Source organism: Bolinopsis microptera, chromosome 11, assembly GCF_026151205.1.
Source record: "Bolinopsis microptera isolate Bmic1 chromosome 11, MBARI_Bmic_1.0, whole genome shotgun sequence".
Taxonomy (NCBI): Eukaryota; Metazoa; Ctenophora; class Tentaculata; order Lobata; family Bolinopsidae; genus Bolinopsis; species Bolinopsis microptera.
This window is the reverse complement of record NC_087082.1, coordinates 12,094,289-12,118,186: the sequence shown is the minus strand read 5'-3', so window position 1 is coordinate 12,118,186 and position 23,898 is coordinate 12,094,289. Positions and strand designations below refer to the sequence as shown.

The 23,898-nt window shown below is 37.6% G+C and overlaps 1 protein-coding gene across 1 annotated transcript; it reads left to right on the top strand.

Moving 5' to 3' along the window:
* The first annotated feature begins 1,138 nt into the window (after positions 1-1,138).
* On the top strand, positions 1,139-22,040 carry LOC134822687 (unconventional myosin-Id-like). Its single transcript, XM_063833880.1, has 21 exons — positions 1,139-1,303; positions 1,448-1,825; positions 1,975-2,057; positions 2,190-2,236; positions 4,980-5,043; positions 5,174-5,337; positions 6,337-6,483; positions 6,647-6,760; positions 8,811-8,965; positions 9,156-9,357; positions 9,803-9,943; positions 10,473-10,611; positions 11,122-11,277; positions 12,199-12,360; positions 12,508-12,727; positions 17,580-17,673; positions 17,927-18,025; positions 18,237-18,412; positions 18,590-18,737; positions 20,636-20,820; positions 21,121-22,040. Exons 1-21 carry the CDS (start codon positions 1,218-1,220, stop codon positions 21,221-21,223), a joined length of 3,063 nt encoding a protein of 1,020 aa, XP_063689950.1. The 5' UTR covers positions 1,139-1,217; the 3' UTR covers positions 21,224-22,040.
* The last annotated feature ends 1,858 nt before the right edge of the window (positions 22,041-23,898 follow it).

Here is a 23,898-nt window from a genome sequence, read left to right as displayed (position 1 = left end):
TAGAGAAAGATTAGATAGCAGCATTGTGTTTCACTATCTGTTATTTAGAACTTGAGTATATTATATACATACATACAATTATTCAAAAGCGTATTGAATTCTGTACAGTACTGGGACCTGTAAAATTTTAACCCACTTTTTAGTTAAAATTTAGATTTTCGATACAATTTTCCAGATATCTCATTTGGACTTAGGGAAAGATTCAGCCTTTGATTTTATTTTGAAAATTTATTTCTAGATTATAGAAGTTTATGATTCATGGGCAAACTTTGAATATGAGTGTGATCAGCAGTTATTACTGCAGCAGGTCATTTTTTGTTAAGATAACTCTAGTGTAAGGTTTTACAAACCCCCTGGCCCTCCCCTCAGCTGAATGCTCTACATGATTACAGGTTTATAAGAGGCCCAGCTAATTTTACCAATGTACCCCATTTCATGACAAGTTAGAAGTACTATTGTTCTCAATTCTCATCTATCAGTTCAAATTCTGAAAGCTATAACAGGGGCAATTCACAAAAAAATTTCTGTGTAAGTTGATATTTTAGGTATCAGCTTTCGCATTAACTGTTTAAACTTATAAATGTTTAAACTTAAACATTTCTTGCTTAGAGTAAATTTGATTTACAAAGTTGCAGTTACTAAATTCTATTTAGGCTGTTTTTTGATCATTTGGTATTACACCACATTTGGTGATATATGCACATTGCCCAACACCCATACGATCTTCTATAAGAACTAGCAGCAACATACAGTGCAGCAATCTTCCTATTATGTTTAATTTTTATGAAGTTTACACTATTAAAAAGATGAGCTGAGCACTGTCTTCGAACTGAGCAAGTGACAATCATCAATTCACCATATATGCATACTTATACTCCATATCATTCAATACGCTATGCATTTCTGTATATGTTCGCCTTTCTCGAGAAACTTCCAGTAAAGAAGTAACGTCAACAAAGTGTAGCCTGCATAGTACAGGAAACTCATATATATAACTATCTTGCTTTAGGACTCAAAAATCGGATTCCCTTCAAATTTGTCCGTGAAGTGATACATTGTGACTCAGAATTCTGCAGCTCAATCAACAGTGGTTATAATCAGTTCACATAATCCTAGATAAATGAATTTTCTTAATCAAAAATAATATGTAGGTAGCGTTGTAAGACTTAAATCTCAAACTAACTGAATTTCTAGCGTTGTAATGAAAAGTTAGAACAATGTCTGGTCGCAGTGAAAACGGAGGTGACAATCCTGAGGATCGTCCTCATGAGTTTCTTGTGAGAGATCCCTCGGTAACCGGCAGGTTTGTCTCTATGTTTCTTAAGCTTGTATAATACAATATTCAGTATTCACTTACTTTAACCACTTATCTATAAGTATTGTTTTGCCTATCTGATGTACTACAATGAATTTTTTTTTCGTTTTTTAACACGACCTTTGTTTTCAGGAGTTCATTCCGTAAGAGGGGTGGTATTTTAAACCCAATCGTTAAAATCGGAGAGAACAACCTCGCCGACATAGAGGAACCAGATGTAGCCAGCATTGTGGACAACCTACGACGCCGCTACCTCAACAATGCTTTCTACACCTACATCGGAGATGTCCTGGTCTACATGCCCCCCTTCTCTGGTATTTCCATGTACACCAACGAAGATGTCCAGTATTACTGTGAAAACAACGCTTTTGATCCCGACTTGAAGCCTCATATTTACTCTTTTGCTGATCGGGTGTATTCTAACATGTTGTTTTGGAAGAGGAACCAAGTAGTGATAATGTCTGGATCCAGTGGTAGTGGCAAGACTATCAATACTAAACAGTTCCTAAGGTAGGTAGCTGCTTATGAAGATGTTAATTCAGTTTTAAAATACTTAAATCATAGGAATCATATCTTAAGTACCTATTAATAAACATAGCTTTCTGCTTTGAGCACGTCCCTTATATTAATTCATTAAATATTAATTAATTCCACTTCAGTTACATACAATCAGTATCAGGAGGATGGGATCTCTCAGTGACTCTAAAAACAAGACTGGCTCATCTGTTTAACGTCCTCGACTGTACGTTACTCTCAACTTTAAACTTGCTTTAAATAATAATCTCCAGAATTCTATAAATATATGACGGAATTTATAGGAAGGCTGTACTAATTATAGTAAAATGTATAAATATTCTAAATCTCCATATCCCAGGTTTCGGATCAGCGCAGACTTCAGATAGTATATACGCTAGTAAATACGTGAGTTATTATTTGTAAATTATATTATCCGGATGTGGTGTGTGTAAACTTAATCGTCATAGTTCTAAATAAACGTACAGTGTAAACTTTCTGGTATTATTTTCTCATGGGGAGATAATTATTCAACACTAAAGAACTTTGAAGTGTTACAGTTACACAGACCATTTACTACTCTCATGTTACAGCTCACGCTTTTTAAAGGACCAGTTAACTGAAAAATTTGTAGTCTCCAATTTGGCTAAGATTTAAATCAGCTGTGACAAACTCGTAAAAAATTGTATCGCCGAAAGAACCAACTCTCTAGCTTACGTGTAACGCGTGTTATTGCAATAATAAGCTGTGGCCGCGTGACGTCATAAAGTCCCTCAGTGCGCGCTGGCATAGCGTAATACAATGCACAAATGTTTATCATCGTCAATAAAACACGTGTAACTCACTCAAATTTTAGAGTTATGACTATTTCCCTAGTTCTCCAAAATCCTTATAGTTTTGGCTATCACCCTAACTATATGAATAGCTGATTGGATGTACAGTGCTCACGTCAGGATTTTAAACAGTGACATAAGTTCTTGAACAGTGGCGGGTGAATGTACGGTTAGAAAGTTTCTGCTATTACAAGTTATGTCATATGTGATAATTTTGGATTGTTTTCATTGCTTCATTAAAACGAAGGGAGACTGTACCGATTATTTTTCCCCAGTCCATGAAACTAATACACAAAATAATGTGCTATATATTAAATATAGCTGATCAGAGTGTAACTCTGTAATATAATATTACAGTTGTTCGGAAGAATGCGAGCAGTCAAATGGTTCGCTATCCTAAAAGACATAGTTCCGAGAGCAATTATATTTCTAGCATAGCGAAATTTCTTACTTTAATCCACACGTGCCAGACAGTACAGGAGACATGAAGTCTGGCTATTTTACGGCCGTTCCCATCGGACCATCAGTAGAAGTAGCTCCTATCAGAACGGTGCCGTGGGAACTGAAAAATACCCGGTATACGTAATACTGATTGGAGTGTACGGTGAGCGGTGTGTTTTGAATTTGACTTACCTAGTTATCGTCCTACTTGTATGATCATCGGTAGGTACATAACATAAATAAACTACTGGTAAAATTAAATACCAAGTGCAAACGTGTTCAGTCAATCGACCCACTGAACAAATATAGAATTTCCAAGACCCTATTATTCTTTGGCCATATATATTGCGGCACGATCGATTCTTAGATGGCTAAACGACATACGTTAATCTATACAATTCTTAAACTATGAGATAGCACTTTAATCTAGAAATACACTTATTATATTACTCCTGATTTTTACATTTCAATTTTCATGTAAAACATTGTAGCCATAGGTTGATCATGGACACTGACAGCTTAATTTTAGATAATAATGATTTATGAGTTTCTCTAAAGTTAACTCTAAACTAGTGTAGTCCAGTCATTTAAGGACATTTATGGAATTGAACCTGCAAATTTTCGTATACTCACGAAATTTTGCAAAGACCTTCTCAAAAGTATGAATAAACGATTTTCGGTTGGAGACATATTGACCACGCCGATATTGACCCAATAACGTAACCGACCCTTTGCTTCTGAAGGCCGTAGACTTCTAAATAGGCTTAAACGAAGCGGCATATGCATGTTTATATAGGAGTTACTGAGCAACACATGGCCTAAAATCCTTACTCTTCGAGAAATTTGCCAAAAACCATTTTGGGCGTGGTGCTGAGCCCATTTTCGATAGGATCGTGATAGAGTCTTTAGACAGGGTGCAAAAGAACCGCAATTAGCATATTTATATATGACTTACGAAGAAACAGATGCCTTAAAGTGCTTACTTTTTCAGTTATTGGCGAAAAACTGATTTCCGGTTCCAGAAATCATGCAAAAGTATGGGTATCTTGTAAATTGGGCTATGAAGGCCCAACAGATTTTTGAATGATTGCAAATTGTGCAGAATGGCCATGTTTATATACAACTTATGAAGCAACATGTACCCTAAAACACTTATTTTTCGAGTTATTTAGGGGAGAAATATTGTATTATGTCCATTTTTACCTGTAAAATACAGTCTCACGAGCTCTTCTGTGCGCGCAAGGGACTTTATGACGTCATCGCCAAAATAATACAAACGCTAATTACACGCGTTAGAGAGCAGTTAGAGATTTAGGAATTTCGATTCGTTGCTCAGTTTGCTATTTGTCACAATCTGTCAAAATATGAGGATAACTTTTTTTTGAGTTAACTGGTCCTTTAAATATATTATCACAAACATACTGTATACAATAAACGTACGTTTTCAGCTTGAAATTCTTGATACATGTTCAGTGTTCACAACACTGTCAAGCAAATACAATTATCTAATTGTTGTTAAATTATATTATATCATGAATCCTGGCACATTCTCATTATCATTAGATTTAATATCTACACGTTACGTCATGAGGAGTGCCGAGTGCATACTTGACTTGGAATGTACAATCTAAGGGGGGGGGGTTGCACCCCCACGGCGGGGTGGGGGGGGGGACCGGCGCGGGGGGTTGCACCCCCACGGCCCACTCTAACAAACTCCCGCAGAACCCATTCCCCCATATTATCTTAACTCTGATATATATCATATACAAATCTGCAAACTCCAAATATGGACTCCACTTAATTTCAACAATTCTGAAAGAGACAAACCATCCAACTATTTCCATATAAACAGTGATTTTAACCACTGCTTCTTTCAGACGAGTCAGCTCCAACTCAAGTTCAACTATTTCGGTGATATCGTTTCTTGCCAACTCAAAACTTGTTAGTTCCTATTTCTCATAACATCTTTGATAAATCTTCACGAAAAAAAAAATTGTTCGTGAAGATACTTTTTCAGTAATTTCATGGAAGTAACCATTAATTTGACAGAAGTAAACTTACAACCCTCCAGGTCTACTAGAAAAGAGTAGAGTGTGCGGGCCTCCCCCAGGAGAAAGCAACTTCCACATATTTCACTTGCTAATGGAACACATTGGGAGTGACGGTGCAGCGTACCCCTACCTCAGCAACACTAATCACACCTTCGCTCTCAAAGTCACTCTACCTTCAATCCAGGTTTAACATCAATTACCAATCAATTAACAATCAATTACCCCAGCTAAACACCTTACCATCTTGTAATTAGTCCACTTAAAACTTGACAGTTAAAACAAGCTCATAATAGGTTTCACGTGTAAGCTAGCCCTAGCGTATAGTAAGCTAGCCCTATAATACTATGTACATAATATTATCCAGGGTGCATATAATTGTCCTGAAGTCTAATTGTACAATATACCCCCTGTGGATTGTGGAATGTGTGTGTTGTGGTGTGGAATGTGTGTGGTGTGGGACGTTACACACACACAGACAATAGAGCTGTAACTTGGAACTAAGCCAACTTGTATATTTGATTAGAGTCGCAGCTGTCGTGTGTTGCTCTACAAATATGTGATATTATAGTAATAATGTGGTGGTCACTGGTCGGTAAATAGTTTGAATCGTTCACCGTTATTCTTTCACTGCAAGGTGTGGTTAAGAAATGCTGCCTTTTTCTAAAAACTGTCAGTGTAACTCACAGTTTTTAATTTGTGAGATGCCCGTGAACAAAACAGGTGCAGTACAAATCATTGTTCTCAAATTACAAACATCATTAATTCTTTCCGTTCGCGTTGTTAAGACTTAATTACGAATTATATTTTCGTCTATTTAACCGAGGGAAATTCGCTACTCCAGGATTGGAATGTAGCTATTCCAGGAATGGTGACATGAAAGAGAGCTTTTATATTAGAAGGGCACAATATGTATTTACTCGTTTACTAACCAAGGGATCGTTTCCATATTGGCTGTGATATAAGAGAGTGGGGTTGGAGATGATATTATATTCTACACATTCTAATATTCTACACGTTCTACAAGTTCTACACAATAGCTAGATGGAAGACTGATAACGGAGTCGAGGGGGAAGTGGGGTTCGGAAATGGTCAAAAACTGGGTTACGTTATTTCTAAAGGATCCTCAGCTATGTCTTCAATACTCCATCAACTTATATAAGACTTGCAATATTAAACACTACAGGACAGTTTAGTAGCTCTAGGAATGCCGGAGGGAGAGAAGGAACACGTGATCAACATTCTGACTGCAATACTGATACTGGGACAGATCCAGTACAAGACGGAGAATGATGGGATTGGGGTCAGGGTTACCAACCCTGGTGTTGTTAAAGTAAGTATAATACAGCTATACAGCAATTGTAGTTAGTACATATTACCTGGAGGGACTGGGATAAGATATGTACATTTTTAATATCCGGACTAGTTGTAACATAATTTTAATGGACTACCTAGTAACCAATCACCACACAATAATTAATCATGTGACCTGACAGGTGATAGCCAAGTTGCTGGGAGTAACCAACTCGTCCATGACGGATATGTTAACCAGCACACCTCATATCAGCGGAAACAGGAGTATCATGATGAACCCTCTATCTTACGACAAGGTCTGGTTTTATACTTCTAGAACTTTCTAGAACTTTCTTTATTTGACAGAGTATAACTCTAATGTTCCGCTCTGTTTTAGTGAACATTATGTTGTATACAATAATGTATAATATTATTGTTGTTTGATATCATATTATTTAGCTGCTTCCGTTAAAGATAGAAAGTGCTACTTATCACTATCAGTTATCTTCTCTGACAAGGAATCACTTTCATTGTAATATCTCTGATTTACGTGTACCGTGGCCGTGTTATGTAGGTGTCCTAATATTTCACATTGCGTCGTTGCGACTGAGTCAAGGATTGAGTCAAGTAATAACTTAATAAGTTTAAGTTCACTGCAGTGCAATGTATCGTGTTGATTCAATCATGGATCACGGAAACTTTGGTGTGACTGATCAAATATTCACTATTCATATCTTTTAATAAGAATATCCGACATTTGAGCAACTAGTTACCAGCGGTTGGGACCGTTACAAACGCTTTAAGGGGGGGGGCCAATGGATATTTTTTTGTGAAACTTGATTTCGAGATAGTAGTTGACCAACAAACTAAGACCAGTGACCGAACTTTTGAGGGGGTCCCGGACCCCAACCGCCAAACGGTGCGCGCAGGGAAGCCACGCCTATATTTGGTCCAAATTAGGCCCAATTTAGCCAAATACCCTGAACATGCCCAAAACCAAGGTTTATGGTGCTCTACATGTAGCTAGTGGTCTCCTGAACTCGTATATGAAATTTCATCAAGATTGGACAAAAAATGACTGAGTTATGAGCCAAAAACCATATGCCCATATTTGGGCATACGCACCAAATTTGGTAGATTTCGGCCCATAAATTGGTCAAATATCAATATTTTTGAATGAAACTTACTTTATATGAAAGGTAAGCCTAAACTACATATTATCTGTAAGTTATAGCTTTATATCTGTTTAAATGTGGATACTAAGGCGAAAAAGCCACAAAAAATGAACTAAATTGCCCATATCTCGGTTCGCGATATTTGCGGAATTGATCTCATTAAAATTGTAACAACTCAATCAGTTTTCAAAATTTTTGCATGAAATTTTCGGAATCGACTCGAAATTGCATTTCCACCTTATTTTAAATACGGATTTTTGATTTAGGCCTCCAAAAAAATTTGGCGGCCAAATTCCAAAATTATCTCACAAAAATTCAGAATTTGGCCGCCAAATTTTTTTGGAGGCCTAAATCAAAAATCCGTATTTAAAATAAGGTGGAAATGCGATTTCGAGTCGATTCCGAAAATTTCATGCAAAAATTTTGAAAACTAATTGAGTTGTTACAATTTTAATGAGATCAATTCCGCAAATATCGCGAACCGAGATATGGGCAATTTAGTTCATTTTTTGTGGTTTTTTCGCCTTAGTATCCACATTTAAACAGATATAAAGCTATAACTTACAGATAATATGTAGTTTAGACTTACCTTTCATATAAAGTAAGTTTCATTCAAAAACATTGACATTTGACTAATTTATGGGACGAAATCTACCAAATTTGGTGCGTATGCCCAAATATGGGCATATGGTTTTTGGCTCATAACTCAGTCATTTTTCGTCCAATCTTGATGAAATTTCATATACGAGTTCAGGAGACCACTAGCTACAAGTAGAGCACCATAAACCTTGGTTTTGGGCATGTTCAGGGTATTTGGCTAAATTGGGCCTAATTTGGACCAATTATGGGCGTGGCTGCCATGCGCGCTCCGTTTGGCGGTTGGGGTCCGGGACCCCATCAAAAGTTCGGTCACTGGTCTTAGTTTGTTGGTCAATTGCTATCTCGAAATCAAGTTTCACAAAAAAATACCCATTGGCCCCCCCCCTTAAAACTTGAGAACACCTGTTAGCTGTTCCAGTACATTCTACAACACAGTTATAGAAAAGAGATACCGGATTGTAGCTTTAATTCTTTGATACAGCGCAAATGGCTCATTCAAATCGAAAAAATATCATTATACATGAAAATAACTGAAACTAAAATTCATCTTAAACAATAGGACATATCCTCACAAACTACTCCTACTGATCAGGCGATCTCAAAACGGAACTCACTGGCCAGTTACCTGTACCTGCGGCTCTTTAACGAGGTATTGATGAGTGCTAACAAGAGTTTGGCAGGGGAGGCTCCCGAGAAGCCTGATGATCTTAATCTTACTCTCGACATTGTGGACGGTTACGGCATCAAGTTAGTTTAATTCACCTACAGTAACCTCACATCTTTTGATGATTTTTTTCTTCGAAACAACAAAGTTTTCTCCCTTCTCTTATGTACTAAAGCCCCTAGACTCTCCGGAATTACTACTAGGTGCACTTACCCATTCAACAAATAACCCAATACCTATTTCCTCTGCAACATTAACCCACCCACCCCCCAGAGGTGGTGATCTGAACAATTTCGCGGTGCTGTGCTGCAACTTCAGCAATGAGAAACTGCACCAGTGCTTTATCGAGAGCGCCCTGACAGCGCCCCAGGAACTGTATTTGCAGGAGGGACTAGACTGGGATCCTATCAGGATACCTGATAACCGGGGAACTATTGGTCTCTTCACTGATGTCCAACCTGCCAGTCTTATGGAGGTAAAGCGGGCTTTTACTTCTAGATTTGTAGTTTTTTTAAATCACATTGAAAGGTATGTAATTATGGTGATCGTTTTCACTGGTTGCCAACGATGTTGATACAATATAAACAATGTGGCTGACCAAGAAGAACAACCACCGTTCTTTTATCACGGTGAAGGTGGGTTATAACTTAGGTAGAGTACCGGTATATTTCCTAGTACACTCCTTTATTGTCTACTGTAATAGAGACGTTGTGTAAACACACTTCTAAGTTAGTTATATAAACAGTTACTTCACCTACACTTCACAGTTCACATTGCATCACGTGGTAGTCACTACAAACACATCCTCATCTAGAAACTTACACTGAGTTAACAATTAACATATAATTAAGATCCAATTAACATATAATCAAGATCCAATTAACCCTCAACAATCAACATGACCCCCTAAACCCTTGCAGTGTATTGAGAACGAGTGTAACAAGCCAGGAGACACAACTAACTTCCAGGCGGATGAGGCGTTTGGTGGAATCTCCTCTCCTTACTTCATGTTGTCCCATGAAGTAGAAAATGAGTTTATTGTACGACACTACATAGGCGAGGTGGGTAGATGACATCTTGTTTTACTTCTAGTAATATTGTACATATTATATTGGTGGTATTCTTAAGTTAAATTGTTGGATTCTAGAAGGAATTTTAGGTAAGAGCAAGGCCAGCTTTTTCTCTGCACACACAATACATTATATAGGCCTCCCACACCCACACCTCTTGCCCCACCCCTTACTCCCCCACCCCGGCCCCCTCCTCCCCCCCCCCCCCCCCCCCCCTCGCCCCTATATACGACCAGATGCAGATGAAATTGATTTAAGTCAGTATCAACTGACGGCTGACAGTTATTTTATTGGAAGATTTTTGTGTCAATTTATTAGCAGAGAGGTCAGTATTGGCAAGGGAATATAGCGTTGACAGGTAATGATATTTTACTAGGAAATTTACTCTACAGTTGCAGTGTACATATTGTGGGAATTGTATGGGCTGAGAGTAGCTCACAGGTGTAAAATCTTGATTAAGTCGCTTTATAAAATACGTACCAATTAAAACACCCCACTTATCATCTCTTTCTTAATTCAGGTATCATACGATGCGACTAATTTCCACAAGATGGCTAAGACTGGACTACCCAAGGATTGTAAGAGAGTAATGAACAGCAGCAAGTTGGCACTTCTCCAAAGAATGTTCCCTGATGGTGCACAGTCCGAGTGGATGAAGGGTAAGTTGGGCTGTACTGGGGGGGGGGGAAGATGGGGTGGGGTGGGGTGAGGGTACTGGGCTTGGTTTGATGCTAGAAGACTCTGTAAGGTAGATTGGATGAAGGGTATATATTGATAAGAATTAACTATATGGATCGGATTGTGGTAACATGTAACATATAAATACCGGAATGTATTTGATGAGTACATTCCATTGTTTGTTATTGTAGGCCTTATTATAACGTCGTTATTCTTGGATCTAGTGTTGATTTTATCGCCAATTTGACGGCTTGAAACTGTGATACAAACTGGATATAAAAATAGATATTTCCGATCAACAGCGCGGTGCCAGATCATCTATTATAAACTAATTACAACTCTACAAATATATTGCATAGATTGGGGACGTTACAGAAGGAATGTTATGATATAGGCTAGTGTGACGTTCTGTAATGTGTAATGTTCTGTAAAGTGTAATATGTTATGTTCTGATTTGCGTGTAACTTAAACCCCCCCCCCCCCCCCCCCAGGTAAAAGTTCCATGTGTGTTTCACAAGTATACGTGGGTGCGATCGACAATCTGCTAAAAGACCTGAAGAATAAGTTCCTGTCCTTTGTGCGCTGTGTTAAACCTAATCTCTCCTCCACTCCACAACTCTTTGAAGATGACTTTGTTGAAGATCAAGGTAAGTGTAGTGATGTCACCTGCATGATCTAAACATGACCGTATATGGTTATTATGTTCGAATATGCTAACCGGTTAGCTGGCATTAGCCCCAAAACGTATGCCGTGTTGCTAATAATGGCTTTCAACTTACGTCCTTAGTCTTAACGACATTTCACACTTATTTGGATCTTAAGATTAAAGTGCAATGTTATATGGGAACACAGTGATCAGTTGGACACCTTATAACGATATTGTAACTCAGATTTGTTGTCGGACCATGGTTGTTAATTATAGGGTTATCTGGATTACTGGCCCTGGAATTTGTCGTGTTGCTACGTTGTAATACGAACCCGATTTGAACAATTTGATCATTTATCATGGCCCATGTGCATTGTTAACAAACAATGTGTACACGCTATCCAGAACCTTGGATCACGTTTCCAGCTAATAACATTCCACATTCCAGTAATTAAAATTTGAAGAAATTAGAACAACTTTACGGAACGCGCGGTAATTTTGAATCAATCGTATTAGCGCAAAAATACATCTTAAAGCAATATAATAATATAATTCAATATATTGCGCGCTGACCAGTCGGATCGATAGCGCGCAATCAATTCAAATCGAATGATATTAAGATTGATCGACGTCATCGAGGTATTGAAAAGTTTAGGCCTGCCCATGCCCCTCCCTAAGGCTTAATAAATTAACCGAAACTCTGATTCAGATTGACGTCATCATTCCCACCAATGAATATTGAATATTTATTATTTGGGCCCATCACAATGTGATAAACAGAAATGTAAGCTTTACAATTTTCAAGTGACGTCATTAGTGAAATGACGCTCCCTCTTCGAAAGGAAGGGCTTTATTTGTGAAATGAAAGTTCTAACAGAACAAACAGGACGGGAAAAATTCCAATACTAGACCACAATTTCAGTTCGGAGCTCATGCCTAGTGGAGACAGCGTTAATCAAGCAGCGAGGATTTGCATTCAGTTCGGATCTGGTCGGGTTTGTTCAGCGTTACAAATGTACACACGAAGAAGACAGGTTCAGAAGATGTGATGGAGATTGGCAAATGGCTGCTGATAGAATATGTGGTAAGTCTTACTGATATTTTCGCCAAATTCATCTGCATTTTCCAGACTTTCAATGGAATGGTGCTAACTTTTCTAAATTGTTGGTCGGCTATATCGTCAGTTATATTCCATGTTTAATTGAACTCAACGTAATTATCAATCCCACAGGCAATCTGCAGATCGACATGGATCTGTACTTCGTAGGCTTCACTTGTATCTTCATTAAAGACTCTGCTACAGTCCTCTACCTCGAGAAGAAACGTGACGAGTGTATCGACTTTATAGTTACTAAAATACAGCTGTGTTGGAAGCGCCGGTACATAAACAGAAAGCTAGGACCTCACTTGAGAGCCTTGAGGGAGACACTCGCTCAAGCGGATAAAACTAAGTGAGTAGTATTTTGTTAAATAAATACATACACGTTTATACACACATAAATACGTTTAGTTACATAAATACATACACTTTTGTTCGTTTATACTTTTAAATAAGTTTGATAAGTAGCGTTAACATATTACGTAAGCAGCCTAGAGAAGGATGTTTGGAAATGCTTACAGTTGCAGTAGGCATCGCCACTAAAAGTGATTACGGATAAGGAGTGTCTAAAATGGCCAAAATGTGGCTTACGTAATTAGTGAACGATCCTGTTAAGCCACTCGATTCCAAAAAAAGCTGACAAATATTTAGATAAAAACATAACTGAAATAACAAGATAAGCTCATTACAATCGGCAAATAAAATCCTACAACTCGTTTACAGCACTATAAATTAAAGCACAAATACAGCAAAATCAAATAATGTTATAACATACGTGTAAAGATTGTGCCGAACATATCAGAAGAAATACTGATTACACCCAACAATCGGGATCAAACAATTGGAACTAAAGAAGATCTTGTTGTCTTCCGTTTTCTTTAAAGAAGGCTGACAGTTATGTTCCCTCTCCTGAATCAGGCACTTCAACCGGACCCCCTCTCTCTCCACCTCCACACAGAACATATCCCTTCTCCGCTCACACTTCAAACCTGTTCCTACAACTAGTCCTACAGTTGGTCCACACTACTCTGTCCTGTCTCATGTTTAGTTCTATCCTACAACTTGACAACCAGGGGGGTCTTACCCTCGCTTTCTACCCTCCTACATTGATTACCTCCCCATCCTACACCGGCTAACCCAACACGCTCAGTAGCTGCAAGTAGATCTTCCGAGCATCTGTGGTTGTTGGGGATTGTAATGTTGAAGTCTGATTTGCAAAGTGAAGCCCATAATTCGGGTAGATGAGCTAAGTTCTGAGTTTGGTGCTGGTTTGGAGAGGTTGAGGAGAGTTGGTGGCTGAGCAGTTGTGGTAGGATTTGTAGTATTAGTTCGTCTGGTATGCCTTGTAAACAAGTGGGGTCTCGAGGGTTGTGGTGGTGTCTTGTTGTTTGATTACATGTCTCCCGCTTCCTATCATTCTGATTCTTAGTGATTTTGTTATTACGTTATTAGATTCAGTTAAAGCTCTGACATTGTGACATAAAGTTGAGGATTGAGTGAGTTTAAAATTACAATAGAGTATGTGTAATTGTGTATCCTACGGGCTGGTCACACGGCGTGATAACCCGTCAAAACTGGACAATGGACATAGGTGACATTATATCTCAATATCTGTTAGCCAGAAAACCAGTACAAACATTTTGAACAATGAAAAATTTAAACATTTCGAAAAAAAACAAAGTTTAGCATGGTGAAGAAGAGGCGCCCGAAAGAGAAGCTAAAACAATCCAAATATGCAAATACACGATGAGAGCAATAGGTCCAGGGAGAAGATCACACAATACACGCTAAACAATTGGAGTACAATATTATAACCTGTGATCATCATCTGGACAAAGCTTTACTACATGCAGTTTAATGGTAATGAAGGGAGTGTTACACTCATGTCAGAACACCCACCAATCAGGAGTCAGATGTTAAAGTCACGTGACTGAAATATACCAATTAGATGCCACGATTTTGGACCTTAAGTTCTTTGCTGTAAATCGAGTAATGACAAAGTCGTCGCAAGTGCTTGCAGAAAAGTAATCACCATTCAAGCATGCCTCAAAATGTTTAGCTAAAAGCTAATCAGCAACTTTAATGGCGGTTAAGCTTGCTTACCGTGCATCACTGTAACATTGCCATGTAGAATATACTATACAAATAAAATATTGTTATTTATTAGCTCGTGTATTTATAGTGGTTTAACCTATGAAAGTAAGATGGTAAATTACAAGATTCAAGAGTGATAAGCTTTTAACGACCTGCACTCGGGAAATAACTAACTTAGATGATTAACTAATTAACTAATTTAGATAGATGAATTGACGAGAAGGTAAATATTAGAGGGAAAGTATGAAATTGGTGAAAAGAGTAGGGTAAAACGCGCTCTAGGTAGAGTAAAACACACCAGAAACTACAAAACCCGCACTTAAAACCACACAAAATGTAGAAGTTGAGTAACCCAACCCTAATTACCCTTGAGGGGCCAGCAGGATGCAACCAAGTCAGATATACACGCAAATGTGTATCCGTACACCTTACATTGTGTCTCATTATTGGTATTTAATCGTATTAATTGTGTCGTATCATCCCGCAATTATTAACTTTTAATCATTATGAAACTGAAGCAATTAATATTAACCTTCATACAAGTATTAATCGCTCAACCATTGAATCATCTCGCTATTTAATTAGAAGCATTATTTTCAGTAATCATTCATAATTTGAATACTAATTATTCATAATTATTAATTAGTTTTGGTCTGTGAGATAAGTGTGATAATTGAGAGGTTTAGCTGCATTCCGCCTCACAACACAATCTGTTTAAGTTGTTAAGGTGTTTTATGGGAACTTCAAGGCTGACTTTAATCGTGTTTTAATTATGGTAAATGGTTGTAATTATTCTAATTGGTTGCTCAACTCACGTGTCACCTTCTCCACTGCATGACATTTTTTATTGAACTTATGATATATACTAAGAACATTAAACAGTATTGACAATTACAATAATAAATATCGTTTTAATACCACAAAAACCATTCTTGATGTAAATGATGACATATTCATGTTTGTTTAGATATACCGGGCCTCTTCTTTTCCCCCTAATTCTTGGTCGACTAGCTCGTTTTTGATGTTTAGCGAAAGGAATGTGATTTTTGGTGCTCATTTAGTGGTAAATATGTGAGAACATATCGAGCTGTATTTCATCGCTATACGACAAAATACGTGCATACAAGACAGCTAATGAAGTATACGAGACGCTTGACAGGTTATTTGAGAGGTTATGAATACTAGAAACTGGGATCGGGTATTTTCTATACCGTGCACTTTTCGTTTCCCCTGAGAAGCCCGGTATAGAGAGGTTTGACTGTAATATATAGGGTATATATAACATATCACTTAACAATATCCTTCTAAAACTACATGTAAAGTATTAGCATCATAAACCACATCAGTTCTTACAGCAGCATCAATATCAGTGTAAAAAGTAATCTGTTTCCCACTTAAACTTCTACCGTACAATCTGTTGACCTTTCCTTTCTCGCAAAATATCCTTCTGTTTAGACTGGCATTAGGGTTGATCTCGACATTGATATCTTCAATCTTGATATCTTCCTTCTCGACATTGATATTTTCATGGTCCGCTGAAATGTTGTTAGGTGGATTCTTATTGAAACTGATGACCCTTCCGGCGACATTGTTGTTGTCTCCGTGGCTGCTGGTACGGAGGATTGTGGTTATTATTGTGGTGTGGTTGAAATTGTTGTTGTTGCAGTTTTCAGCGCAGTTAGAGGAGTTAAATAATACTGAGTATCCCTCAGTTTTCAAAACCTCAATAACATGAACTAGATACTGTCTCTCCACCTGATTTGTCTGTAGTAGACTGCAAACATGGCGAACTGTTTTTAAATCCGGTTTATTCAGCGCAACCCAGGACATCACAACCTCAAAAATGTAAAAACTGGTTTCACAGACTCTGCAGACTTGTAGAATGTCCTCTCTGCTCAGCAACTTCCAACAAGTCAACAAATTTTGTTCATTAGGAATGAAATTGTGATCAGGTGACTCACGATTATCTAGTTCTCGGGAGATAATTTTTGTCATGTTCTGGAAACTTTTCCACTTTCCGATAAGAAGTCCCCAAACTTCTATCTTCTGGAAGAAATTGATGATGTCCTTTCTTGTGCAGCTTGAAAACGCTTCAACGAACGTGATATGATATTCATATTGTTGAAATGCATCTACAATTTCGCTAATGTTAGATTGGTCTATTAAACTTGTTACTATTTTCAAAAGCTTCTTCGCCAACTGTTTATTTGTCAACATCCTGAAAACAACCTTAATGCCTAATTTCAAATTGATGTCAGCAACAAGTTTCTCTGCTTCTACAAGATTCAAAACCTCTATGGATCTCTCCAAAGGCCAGTAATAGTCGATGTTGTTATCAAATTCACATAAGCTGGAAAATCAGCGGCTTTCCAACACACTTTAACCATGTTGATGAGATTGGTTTTAATCACAAACGTCTCCAAGAACACTAACCCTTGTTCTACTACATCAGCCACACCAAACTGGATCCCAAACTTAATAATTTCCTCAAAGTTTTCCTCGTTTAATTCTACACTGCCACCATGTAAAATAATCAAACACTCCTTAGCAAACTCGTAGTTATTCAGATAGATATCCTCCTCATTAACGACCATGTTCTTCAATACTTCACTGTGTTGGGAGATAACAGAACCGCTAACTTCTAAAGTATCTGTCTTGGTCCATATTTTGACTGTATGTCGAATATTCCTCCGTAGAAATCCCGATAAGTCCTGGTCGAAGTGTTTTATTCTTGCTGTCATAACTTCTCAGTTCCTGACGTGAAAAACATCAGTATTCAGTAAAAGTCAATAAAAGAAAATATTCAAGTCGAATTTTTTCCGGATGATATATTGTCATGCCTAATGTCCTAGCGATTGATTATTTCGAACACACAAATCACTGAGATAACACTGAATTCGTAAAACAAATGAGCAATACAAGAGAACCTGGAATTCAGACCAATGATTGTTTGTCGTTGCTATATGAATATCAAATAACGGGAATTACACAATACAACTAATAGGTCAGGTACATTCTAATTTAATTGATGTTGCTCTTGATTTCGGTATTTTTTACAATTTAGCTTCCTAAGTATTAAAATGACATAAATATCAATAATAATACCTCAGGAAGATACTCCTGCCCAAGATGAAAGGGCCGTTTAGTGAGGACATTAACGATTACTTGGACCGTATCTACAGATGCTGGTGGGCGTCATGTTTGGTGAGTTTTTACCTTAAGCGGGTCTCGTTAGACGCCATTTACTATTTTGTTACTAATTGTCAGACGTCAATTATTGACAGTCAAGAAGGCTCACAATTTGAATTCTCGTTTGCCGGGGAAAAAATATTTCGTTTACTAAAAACCGTTTGGTTGAAACTAATAAGTTAATTGGTAGTCAGTAGACCAAGAGACTAATAAGTTAATTGGTAGTCAGTAGACCTAGAGACTAACAGTCTACCTCCCCTGTCCTCAGATAAAGACTCTAAAGAAATCAGACAGGAATATCGTGAGGATAGCGATTATAGCACACTCTGCTTTCGCTGGTGAATTCAGCGTGGAGCCTGATCTAGTTGTGAGTTTGTTTATCTATTTACGGGGAAGGAGTCGAGAGGGCGCTATCTCGTTTTGTGGGGGGGGGGTAGTATTAACATGCTCACACTCTCGGTTTCAAATCAACAAAATCCACTCCCTTTAGTATTCCGGTTATTAAATAAGAATTCCCTGAATTCCTCCCATGATGAAATCAAATATTGAATCCCGTTAAATAAAAGATATGACTTCAGAAATCAGGGAAGCCTATGAATATACACTGTCTGAGAATGAGATCAAACTACGTAGCATCAGACCAGTTTGACGCTGCAACTCTCCTCTCCACAACTAACGACAGATCAACCCATGGTAAAAAGATCCTCTTCACTGCTCCTATCAACCGACTAAACAGAAAACATGTTGTAGAAAGGTTAGATAATCTGATGAGCTTGTCTTATCTGAAACGTCTCGAATCTCGATTCGAAGATTAATAAAAAATTGTGAATTATGTGCTTTTTTATTCTAACAAAAATCACGATACTTTGGAATTACATTACTATTGGAATTTTGAATCATTAATAATTGTTCAATAATTTTCAATCCTCAGAGGATACGTGATCCTTACAGACAAGGCCTTGATATTCCTGACTAGCAAGTTCGAGTTGTATCCACAGAAGACTATATTCCTGAAGAACTGTAGAGCGCTGAGTCTCAGTACTCACGTGGACACTATGATAGTTATACACCAGGCCGAGGTTTGTCTTTATCAGTAGGTTTAGTAAACTTTATACACCAGACCGAGGTTTGTCTTTATCAGTAGGTTTAGTAAACTTTATACACCAGGCCGAGGTTTGTCTTTATCAGTAAGTTTAGTAAACTTTATACACCAGGCCGAGGTTTGTCTTTATCAGTAGGTTTAGTAAACTTTATACACCAGGCCGGGGTTTGTCTTTATCAGTAGGTTTAGTAAACTTTATACACCAGGCCGAGGTTAGTCTTTATCAGTAGGTTTAGTAAACTTTATACATCAGGCCGAGGTTTGTCTTTATCAGTAGGTTTAGTAAACTTTATACACCAGGCCGAGGTTTGTCTTTATCAGTAGGTTTAGTAAACTTTATACACCAGGCCGAGGTTTGTCTTTATCAGTAGGTTTAGTAAAATTTATACACCAGGCCGAGGTTTGTCTTTATCAGTTGGTTTAGTAAACTTTATACACCAGGCCGAGGTTTGTCTTTATCAGTAGGTTTAGTAAACTTTATACACCAGGCCGAGGTTTGTCTTTATCAGTAGGTTTAGCAAACTTAATACACCAGGCCGAGGTTTGTCTTTATCAGTAGGTTTAGTAAACTTTATACACCAGGCCGAGGTTTGTCTTTATCAGTAGGTTTAGTAAACTTTATACACCAGGCCGAGGTTAGTCTTTATCAGTAGGTTTAGTAAACTTTATACATCAGGCCGAGGTTTGTCTTTATCAGTAGGTTTAGTAAACTTTATACACCAGGCCGAGGTTTGTCTTTATCAGTAGGTTTAGTAAACTTTATACACCAGGCCGAGGTTTGTCTTTATCAGTAGGTTTAGTAAACTTTATACACCAGGCCGAGGTTTGTCTTTATCAGTAGGTTTAGTAAACTTTATACACCAGGCCGAGGTTTGTCTTTACTCTTTATCAGTAGGTTTAGTAAAAATGTATACACCAGGCCGAGGTTTGTCTTTATCAGTTGGTTTAGTAAACTTTATACACCAGGCCGAGGTTTGTCTTTATCAGTAGGTTTAGTAAACTTTATACACCAGGCCGAAGTTTGTCTTTATCAGTAGGTTTAGTAAACTTTATACACCAGGCCGAGGTTTGTCTTTATCAGTAGGTTTAGTAAACTTTATACACCAGGCCGAGGTTTGTCTTTATCAGTAAGTTTAGTAAACTTTATACACCAGGCCGAGGTTTGTCTTTATCAGTAGGTTTAGTAAACTTTATACACCAGGCCGAGGTTTGTCTTTATCAGTAGGTTTAGTAAACTTTATTGAATCTTTATTAATATATACAGGGTGGGCCAAAAGTCAGTGGGCATACGTTGGCCTTAATAGCTTCTTCACTGATTGCCCACTGGTTCGAGGAAATTGTCAAATCGAAATATATTCGAGATCATTTTTTTTCAAATGAAATTTCATTTTTGCATTTATTTGATAGTTTGGATAGTCGGATCGAACTTAATTTTATTGAATTGTCAGATCATATGCAACATTTAATACTCTACCGTCTCTGAAAAAATTAGGCGTTCAGCATGTTCAGAGAAAACAGTATAGGTGTTTTAATATTGTTTTAATATTGAATGGGCGTGGTCTAAAATATTCGAATTTTCAAATTTTGACGACGGAATCCTCGAACCAGTAAGTACAGTATGCCATCTGCAAAGCAACAGCTCTCAAATATGAAACATGGTGGAGCTATTAAGGCCAACGTATGCCCACTGACTTTTGGCCCACCCTGTATTACATGGTCCAGCTTTGAATACCATTACATCCAGTATTTTATACATGTATTGTATAGCATGATCGACATTACTAAAAACTCATGCCTCTAATAATAGTAAATCTAAAAACTAACGAGAGCTACAACTCCTCTATTTAACTAATCTATAATATAACTGTTTTCCAGGCGGGTAAAGACATGGTGCTAGATTTCGGAGTGACAGGAATCTATCACACCCTACCAGAGTTTGTCGGTAATCTCTACCTCGCCTCTAAGAAGCTGAGTAACAGGATAAAGGTGAATGTGTACGCGGAACGTATCAGATATAACAACTCAAGAAAACCTGATGTTTACGATGAACTAAGTTTCAGGTGTGTTTTAAACTGCTTACGTTGTATTGGCAGACTCTTGCCTTTCACTTTAACAAATACTTGATTGTGTATAAGATGGGATTGGAGCCTTTTTTATAGGAGTATCAATTTTGTTGCTGTCATTTTGACTTTAAAGTTATAATGCGATGTTATGTGTCATGTAGACTAAATACACACGAGCAGTGCATGCAATTATTTATGACTAGATAGCAAAAGACAGCGAATGATTTCATTGAACTCTGCGTATATTCTACCCGATTTTTTAAGTCACTTAATTTTTACTCACACAACAAACTTCAGTGCTAAGAAGGAGAAGAGTACGAAGTTGAAGCCAGGGGCTCCTCTTTGTACACTCAAGAACAAGGTCGTCATTTTCTACGGGGGTCGAGACGTCCTGCACTAACATTAGCTTCAATAACAGTGCCACTTAATTGATGTCTAATTGGTCGATAATTGACTGTCTTTCTAGATCAGTTAGAAGTCGTTACAGTGCGAATTTTAGATGGTTGCATGACGATACAATATATTTTATTATCTTTAATATTGTTACCTACATGATGCCCAGGGCTGTGCCTTTATCAGAATTTTATTTTTAATACAGTCCAAAATGTACAGTGTATTCAAACAAACTGTTAGAATATTGATTTAACATTTGAAGTTTTAATCTGTAAAAGAGTGAGGTTGGAAGATGTATAATTTATGATATAGAAACTTGTATAATTCTGCTTCGTTAGCGGAGTATCCCATTGTTCTAATCCTATAATATAAACATATTAGGGGCAATAAATTACGTCCACCGATTTGGTCGATTTTGAAGCCTCTCTCCTCCCCTCGCCCCCTCCCCCCTCCCTCGAAATTTAGTGTTATGCTGATCAATTATTTTCTTATATTAAACAATTTATATGATTTATTGATATTGAAATTTTTAAGGAAATTCTAAATAGAGGACGAATATGATAATTAACATACAACTTTATTAAAACCTACTTTGATCTACAGTTTTTATTGATTTACTTTCAACGCCAATTTATTTCATTCTTTAGAATAAGTAGTTTTTATCCAATTCAAATTATTGATAAGAGTCTTGTTTGATATTTTTTTCGTCGACTTTAATGTGGCCTAAAATCTATTTAGTAATGAGTTTTTAAGATACAGTTCAGTTATTTAGATTCTAGACAATCATGCTTGCGGATAACATTACAATTTATTTTATGTACCAAGATATCGCCTTTTATTTTATTGCTAATATCTTTCTATGTTTTGTTTACTGGGTGGCGCTCAGCCTGTCATTCTGCCATATCTTATGAACATATTAAGCCTGGTGTCCCAAGTAAAATTTAGATTTAATAAATTTATAAGAAAATGGTAAATTTTTGAACAGTGTCGCCCATATTTAATTTAACCCGGCATTGGGCATGCACTATGAGTGAGTTATGCCCAATTTAAGGTTAAGACTGGATCTGGAGGAACCATTTTAGGGCCTACGAAATAGTTTCCAGTTTCCATCGGTATTTATCGTCGAGCTGAACATCCTGCACCCTTTAAACAAGGAACATCCAACATCATCGACTTGCTTGAATCTCAAAAATGACGACCTGGAGCTGAGACCAGTCTCGCAGCTAGGTCCTAATCCGACGTATTATAGCTCTTCTATTCAGCTTTAACGGCCGATGTAAATCCATACTCGTCTAAATTTCTTCGAAGTAACGCGCGCCGCTATTTACTTGAAATATTAGCCAGATAAGAGGCAAGTCCATGCGCACGTCGGGTAAGCAGTAAGTACCCATGCATTGCATTATCAATGGACAATGAATGGACTAACCCGACGCGGGACACTTAAGCTTTGTAGCACCTGCGTCCTGCCTCAAGTTCAAGAAGAAATTAGAAAGTGCAATTAGTAACGCAAGTCATTGTCGCTTTTATGCTTGCTTCGCTTTGAGAAAATTTTGAAGATTAAAGGCCAGGTTGCACATGCAGGCGCCCATGGCTTAGTGGCGATAACGCTAGGCACTGCGCCGTCGCCCGTCAATCACCTAAGATTTTTACAATTTACATTGCATGTCGCATGATTGCATTTTACAATATACGATACTAAATTTGTAATACTTTTTAAAATTATCAGTGAATTTTGTAATGCTTTTAAATGGCCATGTCCGTATTTACTGGGCCGCGCTCAGCCTGTCATTCCGCCAAATCTCTATGAACATAATAGCCTGAGGTCCCCAGGTAATGGCCGTATAAAAAGCTAATTTGTTTATATTTGAACTTAAATATAACAAAATTTGAAATTGTTGGATATGTAATAAAAATCTTAATCGAGGCCATGCAACAGGCCAGGAATAAAAAAGCTTTTATGATATGCATGTGCATTGTAAATGTTTAAATAAGTGTAGTTGTTAAATTTTTATCATACGTCGTTGCATGACCCGCCGCGCACGAGTGCGCGGCCCCCTGTATCGTTAAAACTTTAAAGTAGTGAAACGACACTGGGGGTCACGATCCGTGATACAAGTTAAATTGACATACGTTGCATGCCACTTTTCGCGCGCGAAGCCGAAGGTGGAATATTATTTTTGATATTGGGATACGAAACATGTATCAAAGTTAAATTTGGACGCAGTTTTGAGTTTAACATTTAAGTCTCCCGCAAAAGCACTTTTCCCCCAAATTCCGCGCATTGTAGTAATATTTGATTTATAACGGATGATACTCGTATTGCTCTAACCAGAGCCCTCTCGCTTGCAGTAGCGCGCGACCGCGGTACGCAGTACGCGTACTGCCGTTCCCTGAGAAAACGCATTAAGTCCATTTTTTCGAAATTTTGAGATATTGGTACCAAAATTTTCAGGAGAAGATTCTCTACAACTTAAGCTATGAATCAAGTTATCAAAATACTGTTTTAGCTGCCGCGAAAGGCATTAAGTCACACAAAACGTGAATATTTAGCTCGTTATTCCAAAACCTTCCCTGAGAAAAGGCATTAAGTCCATTTGTAATGCCTTCTCTGAGGGAACTTTTTCTGTTCCTTGAGATTCCCTGAGAAAAGGCATTAAGTCCAGACTTTATTTGCAGTTTTTA